General features: G+C 36.4%; 1 protein-coding gene across 1 annotated transcript; it reads left to right on the top strand.

Annotated features, from left to right (window-relative positions):
• The first annotated feature begins 3758 nt into the window (after nucleotides 1-3758).
• LOC120068585 (LOW protein: zinc finger CCCH domain protein) lies at nucleotides 3759-12598 on the top strand. The gene is made up of 6 exons (XM_039020400.2): nucleotides 3759-5202; nucleotides 7765-8584; nucleotides 9910-10105; nucleotides 10189-11265; nucleotides 11375-11455; nucleotides 11810-12598. The coding sequence occupies exons 1-6, from the start codon at nucleotides 4551-4553 to the stop codon at nucleotides 12488-12490; spliced, it is 3507 nt and encodes a 1168-aa protein (XP_038876328.2). The 5' UTR covers nucleotides 3759-4550; the 3' UTR covers nucleotides 12491-12598.
• Nucleotides 12599-12641: the final 43 nt, after the last annotated feature.

The following is a 12641-nucleotide window of genomic DNA, read 5'->3' as shown; positions in this document are numbered from 1 at the left end:
CGCTTACTTTTTCCTATACGAAAGTATACTTCACCTAAACGATCAAGCATCTTATCTATGCGATAGACGACCTCATCTCCCACTTGCTTGATCATTGTGTACGGTCTCTCTTCCTCCTTTCCTCTACCAAATCCGAACAAAGTCCACACTTTGGATTCTCACTCCAAGAATACTGAGGGCTCTGAGTGGTGGTGTCATCTCCGTTTCCTTCTGTTCGAGTGGTGATTGTTTGAGGTAGACGGTTGGGTTTTAGACTCGCTGTGAAGAAGAAATCTTCATCTGGTATGATCTCTTGATCTCTTTAGCATTATGAATGCATATTAGTATGTTTGAATGTATATGTGGTAATTTTGTCACAATGAATTGGAAAGATCCGCTTCCGCTCGTAGGTACTCTTGAATAAGAGTTCCTTCATATCCAACATCAATCCAAAAGATAATCCAAACTCAAATTCAAGATCAGTTCAAAAAGTTCTTTTTCTTAAAAAAATCACAAATCTACAACCTAATTCCAAACTAAAATTCAAGATCGGTCCAATTCTTTAAAAAAAAGAAAAAAAATCAAACAAACTACAACTCAAACAATCCAAAAGAACTAACAAGTCACAATCCAAAATAATAAGCTAAAAGAAAAAAACAATCCAAATTTTCAAGTTCGAACCCAACCAATCTAAAAAATAAATTTCAAATCCAACTTAACAGTTATAAAATACGAAATCTTAGAAAAACAACTTTTGCACAGTATATCTCCCATATTTTAAAGAAAACTAGTTCAAATCTCTAGTTTTTCATGCATACATCAAAACAACATACTAGATGTATGGATATTCAAACCACAATCTCATATATTGAAAAAAAAAAAAAACTTTACCTATGATTGACGGCGATACGACAATGACGAAGCAGAGGACGGTAGATGACAGACAACGACTGGTGACGAGCTAGGTAGAGAGGAAGAAGAAAAGTTTGGAGAAGAGGAAGGAACTAATCAAAGAAGGAAGGGGTGGAGTTTTTTGGACCACTAACTCGTGTACCCAGTACACAAGTTAAGAAGTCGTGGACTCAGTCCACAATTACGTGATCAACGTTGTATGCCAGTCATGTGGCAATTGTATAACATGTCAGCAGCTGCTTCACGTGATGTGGAAGGAAGTCGTGGATCTCGTCCACAATTTGGGTTAAATCGTTGACCGGGTACACGATTTATCTGCAGTCGTGTACCGAGTCCACAATTTCACTACTATATTTCTATCAATTATTTCAGTCGAACTATAATTTCGTCAATAATTTTTAAAATAGCATTATTTAAAAAATCTAATTTAAAATAAAAAATATTTTACATAAAACATCCTTTTTAGGCCATATATTTCAAACATGTTTTTAAATTTGATTTTTTTTTTTTTCAATAAAGACTTTTGGTATTATTTTTGGACAAAATTACATTTTTTTCATTATTTTTATTTTTGATTTTTATATACTTCCCTATTTACGAAGCTTCCTTAATGATGGAGAGAGAAACTGCATTTATTAAGGATAGATAAAATATGTTTAATATGATTTTTTCCTATTTTCAAATGAAGAGAAAAAATGTATTTAATATAATTTTTCCATTTTAATTGAGAGAGAACAGACATTTAATGTTTGATTTTTTATTTTTGATATTATGTAATATATTCATTATTCGTTTTGAGTACTGTTTTTTTTTTTTTTATGTAATAGATTCCATTGTTTATTTGGCATATATTTGAGATATTCTGATATGTATGTTCTTCTAATTAGGTATCACTTGTGTGTCTGCAATATATTCCTCTAATGTCTGGTATATATGTCATTCTAATACAATTTTTATATGATGGTTTGACTTATTTGGGTTTGTCTATCATAGTTTATTGTTTATTTTAAGTTTGTTTATATTTTGCATTATTGTTTCATACATACTATAATTTAGATTCATGATTATTTTTAAATATACGTTAGAACATTTGTGTTAGATGTTTGCAAATATTCTAAACAATATATGAAATATACTAGTAAGATTGATTGAATTCTATTTAAGTAAATTTAATAGAAGCTCCCTAATAGAAATCATTGATTCTCAATTAATATGACCGATTCAAGTTCAATTTAAAAACTCATGATTTTCAAATAAACGAAGCTATCCACCACAGTATATAAATAACAAATGAACTTAATATTCAACATATGTTAGTGTACATATCATAAAACAGAAAGTCTCGATAAAAATTTGAATATATATATTACAAAATATATCGAAAACGAATATATATAAATCACAAATGAACTTAATGTTCAATATATATTGGTGTATATATCATAATAAGAAAGTCCCAATAAAAATTTGAAGATATATATCACAGTATATATCGAAAAATCACCCTATATAACAAAACATGTGTACATACATCATGATATATATATAAAAAAACCACCATATGACAATATATATCATAATATATATAAAAAAAACCACCTTATATATCGTCGTTGACCGTCATCATCCAAAACCTTGTATCGTTGATTCGTCTTGTGTCGAATCTGCTCGCCCCACGCTGGAAAACTCACCCTGCACCTGATCTCATCATCCCACACTGAAAAAATTGCCTTGCAGCGGATCTCCTCGCCCTACGTCGGAAAAATAGCCCCGCGCCAAATCTGCTCACCCTACATTAGAAAATGCACCGAATCTGCTCGCCTCGCATCAGATCCACTTGCCCCTGTACCGAAAGATTCGCATCCCGTCGTTGATTCGCTCCACCTCGTCCGTCTCTCGTCGCCCAATCACCTACAACTCACATCTTCGAGAAAGAAACAGTAGAGGGAGGAGGAAGGAGAAAAGAGAGGGATGGGGAAGAAAAGGAAAGTGGAAGAGTTTCAACATTTTCTTTTCCTTTTTTAAAAGGAACATAAATGAGCGCAAAACCTTAAACCTATGCATGGGGAGAGAGAATCATAATATATATATATATATATATATATATATATATATATATATATATATATTTGCATATGAGGCCAAGACCTAAGTGGCATTAGTGGAAAAACAAAACCCAATAGACTTTTTTATTTTTATTTTTGTAAAAAATAGAATATTCAAAACATTAATGTAATATAAAATCATTATTATTAAGATCTTTTACGTTGAAAGTCTAAAATAAAATATATAGATTCAAATCGATGGTTTACAAAGAAAGTTATTAATGTATCGATAATTCAATTATGCTCTTTGATTACTTATCACAATATTAGAGAATCAAAATATAAATATCGATATCAATTTTTGAAAGAACATCAATTAGATTAGACCTAACCTAAAATTTAGAATTTTGACTCTATAGTTTTTTTTTTTTTTTTTTCTTTCAATTCAATCCCTATAATTTTGAAAGTTGCATTTTAGGTTATATAGTATAAATTTACTTTCATTTTGATGCCATAACTTTAAGTTTAGTTCTTAAGGTATAATTAAAATTGAAAACCTCACAAATAGTTTTTAAATCGTATCCACACGATAAATTCAATAGTTTTTCTCAATATTTTTCACTTAAATTAATCCTTAATTTATACTGCTAACATAATCCATATAAATCGAAAGAACTAAAGCTAATTACCAAATAAATAAAAACAAATTCTCAATATCCGTCTAAATCACGAGGACTAATCAAAACTTTAAATTATTAAGCTCAAAATTAACGTGGATAATTGATTTTTTTTTTTTTTAAGAACAATCTATTTTAATTTTTTTTAATATAATTGAAGATAAGAAGATTCAAACAATGGAGTTGGTGATTTTCAACGAAATGGAATGTCAATCGAATCTGCTGGTCTTGGCACTCTTAATTAAAGTGAGGAAGTATGGGGGTAAAAAAAAAAATTGACAATAAATATTATAAGGTAAGTTATACTTTTGCGATTGAATATCATCGAAGGCCTGAATGAAATTGTGAAAGAGTTGCTTGTTATGGTGTTTGGCGAGGGGGCTGAATTGGATGAGAGAAGAAAAAGAATCGACGGCTGAGAATTGATGAGATCAACGGTTGTCCGGTGGCCGGCGATGGATTTTTAACCGGCGAAGTGGGCAGTGGCAGCAGCGTAATTTCGTATCACGTGGACCAAATTATCCGCAAACCGCTAGTCCTCTCCGGGTCTCGTCTTTCTCCCTCTCTCTCTCTCAGACATAACCCCAAATCCAGACTCCTCAACTCCCAAGAAACCGTTTTCATCTCTTCTCAGCCGCCGTCGCCCTATCTCCGGCCGGCATCTGCTTTCCGGCGATCCCATAACCTTGTTCGCTCTAGGGTTTTCTTTTTCTTTTTTGCATTTCGTGTTCCGCGTGAGACCGGTGCTATTTCAGTGTGAATCCCTGATTCGTATGTTCTTTCCTTCGTGGGGAATGGCGTTGCTGTTAGGGTTTTGATTGTGCCCACTCGAACTGTGGGATACTGCTGGAAGATTTGAAATTTAGGGTTATTTTTGTTTCTTTTTAATTTACTTAAGGGGTTTCTTTTGAAATTAGGGTTTTCAGTGTGATTCAGTATGCCGAGGGGTTCCAGGCACAAATCTACTAGACATGGGTTGAAGGATGCTAGAGAATCCTCGGACTCGGAAAATGATTCCACTCTGAGGGATCGGAAGGGCAAAGAGAGTGGGAGTAGAGTATTGAAGGATTCTGCTTCTAGTGAGAAGCGCAGATTCGATTCGAAGGATACAAAAGAGTTTTACGGTTCAGAGAATCTGGAGACGGAAGAGCATGGACATTCGAAGCGGCGTAAGGAGAGGTATGATGAGGGAACGACTGATAGGTGGAATGGGGGAAGCGACGATGAGCTTGGTGTTCCTTCCAAAAAGTCAAAACCGTCAGTGGATTCAAAGAGCAAAAGAAGGGATGAGAGTGTGGGATTGCAGGGGGATGGCGAAGAACTCAAGAAGAGTAGTGGGAAGGGTGAGGGAAGGCACCGGGAGTCCAGCCGAAAGGAGGGTAGGAATGGTGGAGGGGAAAGGGAAAGGGATAGGGATAGGGATAGGGATAGGGACAGGGATAGGGACAGAGACAGGGAGAGGGAGAGGGAGAGGGAGAGGGAGAGGGAGAGGGAGAGGGAGAAGGATAGGAAAGGTAGAGAAGGAAGAAGTGACAGGGGGGTTGCAAGTGAGGAACTCCGTGTTGAAAAGCAAGTGGAAAAGAACACAGGTCAGACATTGAGTTACAGTTAGTTTTTTCATCACAGGGCAACTCATGTATCCGTTTCTCTGCATAACTTGAGAATATCTCGATTGAACGTGCTCTTTGTCTTTGGATATTAGTGTCCACATTTCTCTTAGACTCATTCTTAGGTGTAACGGGTTGATTTTGTAGTGTTTTCTGTTGCGTTGGAGATATTGGAGATCTGATTCCATCATTTACTTATATGGTTGGACTATTTATTTGTATCTTTTGCTGTACTTCTTGTCATATCTTGTTCTCTAAAGTTTCATTTCATCGAAAGACATGTCCACACATGACATAAGAACTCTCCAATGGGCTGGAAAATGCAATAAGAACTTAACAATTAGCTTCCCAAGAAGATCTTAGAGTATCACTGGACTTTGTCCATGTTGAAAATGTAAACTCTTCAAGTCTCATTTCTGTCTGGATTGATAGTCATTCTCTGCTTGAAGTTCTATATGAAATGACATGTGGGTTAATTGTAATTAATGAGGATACTGTTATTTTTATTTATAGGTTGCCATATTTTAGGCTATGCATGATTTTTTTTTTGGTACTAAAGGATGCGATGGTGGTAGCCTCCTTGTCCTTGGTTCTCTTCGAGATCGTCTTACACCCTCCCCCTTGGATGGGTTTTCCATGAATTTTTTATCTTCTGGAAAAATTGGTGGTACTTATATTCTTTCTTTGTTGTTGTTGTTGTTATTTGTTATTGTTATTATCATTTGTATATTGGTGTTAGTGGAATTAAAAGGATAATAGGATGATAATAAGTTCCTTTCATTTTGCTGATTTGGTGAAGTATGGATGTCAACAATTTGCCTGTGTGTGTGATTTGGTGAGATTCTGCCGTGAAGACTATCACACCATTCTCTTAACTTCAAGGAAGAGTTGCCCAAGGAGGACTACCAAATCCTCTTGCCTTGTCTGCATTCCCATGAGAAAGAAGTTCTTTGATTGATTTTTCTCTTGCTTCAAACTTCATGTTAAAAGCTAACTGACGTGGAAAGATTGTCCAGTGATCACAATCTTTCTGCTCTAATCAATCATGAGCACCTCATCTCTACTCCTACAAGGACCAACAACCTCTACTTAAGATCACCCCTTCAAACTTTGAGGCAAGGAAGATACACGTATGACGTATCAGAGAGCAAAGCTCATTTTACCCCTTTAGGTCCTCACCTGCTAATATGATAATAATTTACATCTTTCCTCTCCTTTCACGGGGAGGGTTTCCTTGGAAGTCCGAACATCTCCTATTCAAGACCTTTCTGCACCCATAGAATGCCATCTTCCTGTCTCATTATCATGAGGAAGCCAAGGTTTTAGGACTTAGGAGTGAGAAATAGGTCAGCAAAACAATCTACCACCCACGCACTTGTTCATGGGAATTTGGATCTGTTTGTATTCAGTCCTGTCCTCTACATTGATTTTCCTACCCCCTCCTTGCACAACTACTTTCACACCAAAGCTTTTCTGTTCAATCCTGCACAAAAGCAAAGGAGCTAGACTACTCTCCCTTTCACAAGTCACCACCAAAGCTCTTATTATTGCATAGCTTTTCTGATCCTAAATCATGCATTTGGTCATGGCTATGCATCTTATATATCAGATTTTGACATACCTTATGCCAGCAAATGACATAGTATGATTTTTTTTAGTTAATTTTTAGTTAGGATAGGATATAAGTTTCTCTCCTTTCTCTCAATTTGCCAACTTATTGTACATTGTGATGCATAGAGGTTTAAATTCTATTTCTCATTTTAACTATGTTTATATTTCTGTTTTGTTTTTGTTTGCCTGCTTGTTTGTTTTGTTTTGTTTGGTATTTTGTTGGGGCTGTAGAATTCTGATTTTATTTGATCAATGGGCAGTGTTGTCATTTCACAAATCCTAGTCTACGTTCATTAGATTTGAGCTGTATATATGGATGGTTTGCTAAATTAGTTATTCTTGGGAATCTCTCTCTCTCTCTCTGACGCTCATGTCTATGCACTTACATTTAGGTGAACACTTTTTCTTTATTGAGTGTTATGTTAGCTAGAGCTGTTTGTGCCTGTTGGTATCGTTTTCTTATAATGTAGATGGATCTCTTTGGAACTTTGCTAGACATATTTGTTTTCTTTTGGAATCTAGGTTAACAAATCAAGTTTTATTTGTAAATGTTTCATTTCATTATTTTAATATTTTCATACTTGGCGACTCAGAGTCAGTGTCATAGTAGGATAGTAACCATTAAGTTTTTCATTTTTTATTTAATTATGTTTTAAAATTATTTAGTGGCAATGCCACTCTTATAGGTCATCTTCTTCACATTTTGTTGCATGTATTGCACTTTTAATGAACTATTTTTGGTGCTGGTTTATGGACTAAGGAAAAGATTAAAGATTAGATGAACTGTGATCCCATTGAACAAGATGGATGGTTTAGATTTTCCCTAATACCATTGTATTGTTGGCTTAGTATATTAGTTTACAACTTGTCTTTATCATTTTGTGGAAACTGCGTAAATCTTTTAGCTTGTGACATGTTGCACTTTGAATGCAGAGAATGTATTGCATAGCCCTGGATTAGAGAATCACCTGGAGATACGAGTTAGGAAGGGAGCTGGATCTTTTGATGGGGATAAACGTAAAGATGATATTGGAGATGTCGAAAATAGACAGCTATCTTCAAAGAATGATACTGTGAAGGATGTAAGACGAAAGAGTGAGAAGTACAAGGATGAGAGAAATAGGGAGAAGTACCGAGAAGATGTTGATAGGGATGGCAAGGAAAGAGATGAGCAGCTTGTTAAAGATCACATCAGCAGGTCAAATGACAGAGATTTGAGAGATGAGAAGGATGCAATGGATATGCATCATAAGAGAAACAAGCCTCAAGATAGTGATCTTGATAGGGAGGTGACCAAGGCCAAACGTGAAGGTGATCTAGATGCTATGCGTGATCATGATCAAGAGAGTAGGCGTAGGCGCGATCGTGGTCGTGATCGTGACCGTGACCATGATCGGGATGGGAGACGGAATCGTAGTCGCAGTCGTGCTCGTGACCGTTACTCTGATTATGAATGCGATGTTGACCGGGATGGATCACATCTTGAGGATCAATACACAAAATATGTTGATAGTAGGGGAAGGAAAAGATCTCCAAATGATCACGATGATTCTGTTGATGCTAGATCTAAAAGTTTGAAGAATAGTCACCATGCAAATGATGAAAAGAAATCTTTGAGCAATGATAAAGTGGACTCAGATGCCGAGAGAGGAAGATCTCAATCACGATCCCGTCACGTAGATGTCAATTTAAGCAGCCATAGACGGAAGAGTTCACCTAGTTCTCTGTCACGCGTTGGCACAGATGAATACAGGTTGCAGTTCTTTTTCTTTATTGTCACAGTTGGTATATGGTGTGCTTGACGTCCTTGTTGCATAGAGAAATTTTGTGCAATGATGTTGTCTCTTCTAATTGGTTTGGATGGCCATTTTTCAAAATTTGAAATTTATCTTCACTGCTTTTATTTTTTGGCTAGTTTTGTACTGCTATGTATTACATTCTCTCTATTGAATTGCATAAATAGGTTAATAAGAAACTACATATTGCTAGCTCTCATTTTCATTGCTAAGTACGGTTAAGAACCTACATGTTTGGTTAAAATACCATTTTACACCTATGTATTGGTAGCTCTCGTCTTTTATGCCTTCAAAGTATGGTTATGTGCTCACATCTTTGGTTAAAATTCCATTTTTGTCCTTGTTTTTTACATTACATTCTATTTTAGTCTATGTATTTTCGAATGTCCAAAATTAATCTTCATACTTCTAATAAATCTTAAAATTGGTCCTTATGGTTGTGTCCATCGATACAAAACAATGACAACAAGTTAGTCTTTCACGAGTGTTATGGTCCTTATGGTTAGTTTGAAGTTAAATTTGATTGAACTCGGTAAAATAGTCATAGTTTCCATTTAAGAAAGGACACATCTCCAAAATTTATAGAAGGCTAACAGAACCTTCGTGTGTGTTGTGTGTGTGATTCTATTATGATTATGTGGTGATTTTTTTTCTTGAGAAAAAGAATAGAGAGCTTTAAGACGTAAAACAAAATGGATGTCAATCACACTAACCACTAACCTGGAGCAAAACTTCTGTCTTATTTGGTTTTTGTTTTCCAATTTTTGCCTTGTGAATGGCAAAGGCATGATGGCACACTAGTTGCATCTGATAAGGTACTGACAATGGAACCCCACGGGCTGGTGGTAGTAAAAAAAATTTCTGCTCTTTAGGGAATCTCTTTGATGTTGTGTGGTGCAATTTCATTTTATTTCTTTTTCTTAAAGGAGTTCTTACCATATCTTCCTGCGTCATGTTATTTATTTGTTTATATATAATGTTATCTTTGTTAAGTTTGAGGGTGCGGAAAGGCAGGGTTCCTTGTCCATTCAATTCTGTGTCGTAATTCTTGTGTTGTGATGTTCTTTTTCCTTTTCTACTTTTTAGAAGGACTTCTTCTTTATAGGAAATGATGCAACGAACGATGTTCTTATTCAACTCATTAACTACGTATGTCATCAAGAGGATTTATTATATTTTAAGGATTTAAATCGGTTTGTTATAACTGGGTAATTACTTCATGTATTGCAAAGTTAACAGCACAATGGGATGTTCATTTATTATTCATCCTTTTCTATTCTAGGCATCAAGATCAGGAAGATTTGAAAGATCGATACCCGAAAAAGGAAGACAGGTCCAAATCCATTTCTACTAGAGATAAAGGTGTTCTTTCAGGAGTACAAGAAAAGGGTTCAAAGTACAGTTATTCAGAGAAACCCAGTGAAACAGAGGGTGGCAATGCTACTGAGCTATTACGAGACAGGTCTTTAAATTCTAAGGTATCTATGCATTGAGCTTGTTTAAAAGATCTCTTTCATTGATGAATGACTTTGGAAATGTTAACAGTTTTTATGTTTTGCAGAATGTTGACATTGAAGAAAGTGGTCGAAGGCACAATACTTCTATTGATGCCAAAGACCTCTCTTCTAATAAGGACAGGCATAGCTGGGATATACAAGGTGAGAAGCCTCTGATGGATGATTCATCCCAGGCAGAGTCCTATTATAGCAAAGGTAGTCAGAACAATCCATCACCGTTCCATCCACGCCCTGCTTTTAGGGGTGGAGTTGACATTCCATTTGATGGTTCACTAGATGATGATGGCAGACTTAATTCTAATAACCGTTTTCGAAGGGGTAGTGATCCAAATTTGGGAAGAGTACATGGCAACACATGGAGAGGTGTTCCAAACTGGTCAGCACCACTTCCAAATGGCTTTATCCCTTTTCAGCATGGACCTCCTCCTCATGGAAGTTTCCAATTAAATATGCCACAGTTTCCAGCACCACCTTTATTTGGTATCAGACCACCACTTGAAATCAATCACTCTGGAATTCATTACCGGATGCCTGATGCTGAAAGGTTTTCCAGTCACATGCATTCACTAGGGTGGCAGAATATGTTGGATGGTTCAAGCCCTTCTCACTTACATGGATGGGATGGAAATAACGGTATCTTTAGGGATGAATCTCATATTTATAGTGGAGCTGAATGGGATGAGAACAGGCAGATGGTGAATGGTCGAGGATGGGACTCCAAAACTGAAATGTGGAAGAGACAGAGTGGTTCCCTGAAAAGAGAATTACCTTCCCAATTCCAGAAGGATGAGCGTTCAGTGCAAGATCCTGTTGATGATGTATCAAGTAGAGAGGTGTGTGATGAGAGTGCTGATACTATTCTGACAAAAACTGCTGAAATAAGGCCTAATATCCCTTCTGCAAAAGAAAGCCCCAATACTCCTGAGCTCTTCTCTGAAACACCAACTCCTCTTAGACGATCAATGGATGATAATTCTAAACTGAGTTGTTCTTACCTTTCTAAGCTTAAGATTTCCACAGAACTTGCACATCCTGATTTGTACCACCAGTGTCAGAGATTAATGGATATTGAGCACTCTGTGACTGCAGATGAGGAAACTGCTGCTTACATAGTTCTTGAGGTAGAGTCTTGGATTAAGTTTCATCTTGCTACCTATGGTCTGTTTTTGCCTTTCTCATACTTATATCAATTTAATTGTTAATCAATTTGCATCGTTGTCTTTTTGACAGGGTGGTTTGAGAGCTGTGTCCATCTCTTCAAATAGTGTGCATCAATCTCTTTTCCATCCAGACAAGAACTCAGTTTTTCAGGTATAATAAATGGCTGCATTGAGTATAGGAAATAGAAGTTGTCTGTGCTTTATTATTCACAGTTGGTTTTAGATATTTGATGCTCTTGAGACCTGGCAAGATGGTAAAAGTTTGGAGTATCCGTTTTCTCATGTATTATAATATTAAACTACTAGGAAACTGTCTTGTTAGTTATAGTATATGATATTTAATCACTGGTGCCTTTGCAATTCCGCAATGGATTTCAATTGCCTTTCCCCCCCTCTTTTATGGGGGTAAAACTGTGAAGTACTATGCTATTTGTAGATTCTTGGTGAAGAATGATGCTCAAAAGTTAATTGAGCTTGTAATAATTGTGGTATTGATATTTTGCAGCATGCAATGGACTTGTACAAAAAGCAGAGAATGGAAATGAAGGAGATGCAAGTTGTTTCTGGGGGAATGCCATCCTCTGAGAGGAGGCTTGAAGAGAAGGGGATGCAAGTTGTTTCTGGGGGACTGGCTTCCTCTGAGAGGGAACTTGAAGAGAAGGCCTTTGATTTCAATGATGAAGAAGTTAAGGCTCCTATTTCAACTGTTGATGAGGAAATGGAACAGACACCCATCAAAACCACTGGTGCTGATAAGGAAGTTGAGGTGGCTGATGCGCGGGGGAAATTGGAGGATGTGGCTTCAACTGCCAGTCAGGAGGAGGTTAAGTGTCTTGAAAACTCAGAGGAGTCATTGCCGATTACCAATCCAACCGAAGTGGTTATGATTGCTTCGGAACATCAGGAAAACCTAGATGCTGAAAAGGATACCGTCGTCGTAGCAAATGACAACATACCAGTCGATGACACCGATAAATTCAGTAACAATGACGTCAAAGGGATTGCCAACAGCAAAGATTCTACTCGACGTGGAGTTGGTAATTCTTGTTTTGAAAATGGAGTGAGTGGTCCTTTATCTTTTCCAGACGAAATACCCGAGACTTGTGAGGGTTTAATGCCTGTGTCAATTGGGTCTGAGTCTTTAATTTTGAGTCAGATACATCATTCTCCTGAAAGTACACATTGAAACAATTTTAATAATCGCTGTTTTTCATATTTCTTAGTTAAGTTATTGATTTTTCTATTCTTGTTGCTTCATCTTCCTGCAAGGAATAAAATTTCCTACTATTCTGCACGGTGCATGGTCTTGAGGTTGCTTTTGTTTTTTGGTCAGTTAT

The sequence above is a fragment of the Benincasa hispida genome, chromosome 12 (genome assembly GCF_027475165.1).
Source record: "Benincasa hispida cultivar pf3 chromosome 12, pf3_genome.v1.1, whole genome shotgun sequence".
In the NCBI taxonomy this organism is placed as follows: domain Eukaryota; kingdom Viridiplantae; phylum Streptophyta; class Magnoliopsida; order Cucurbitales; family Cucurbitaceae; genus Benincasa; species Benincasa hispida.
This window is presented reverse-complemented; position numbering and strand designations above follow the sequence as displayed.

Bases quoted from the DNA above. Each gene is read 5' to 3' on its own strand.
- LOC120068585 (XM_039020400.2), top strand. From the start codon at position 4,551: ATGCCGAGGGGTTCCAGGCACAAATCTACTAGACATGGGTTGAAGGAT. The intron at 11,266-11,374 runs GTAGAGTCTTGG...TCTTTTTGACAG, and splicing joins CTGCTTACATAGTTCTTGAG to GGTGGTTTGAGAGCTGTGTC. The intron at 11,456-11,809 runs GTATAATAAATG...GATATTTTGCAG, and splicing joins ACAAGAACTCAGTTTTTCAG to CATGCAATGGACTTGTACAA.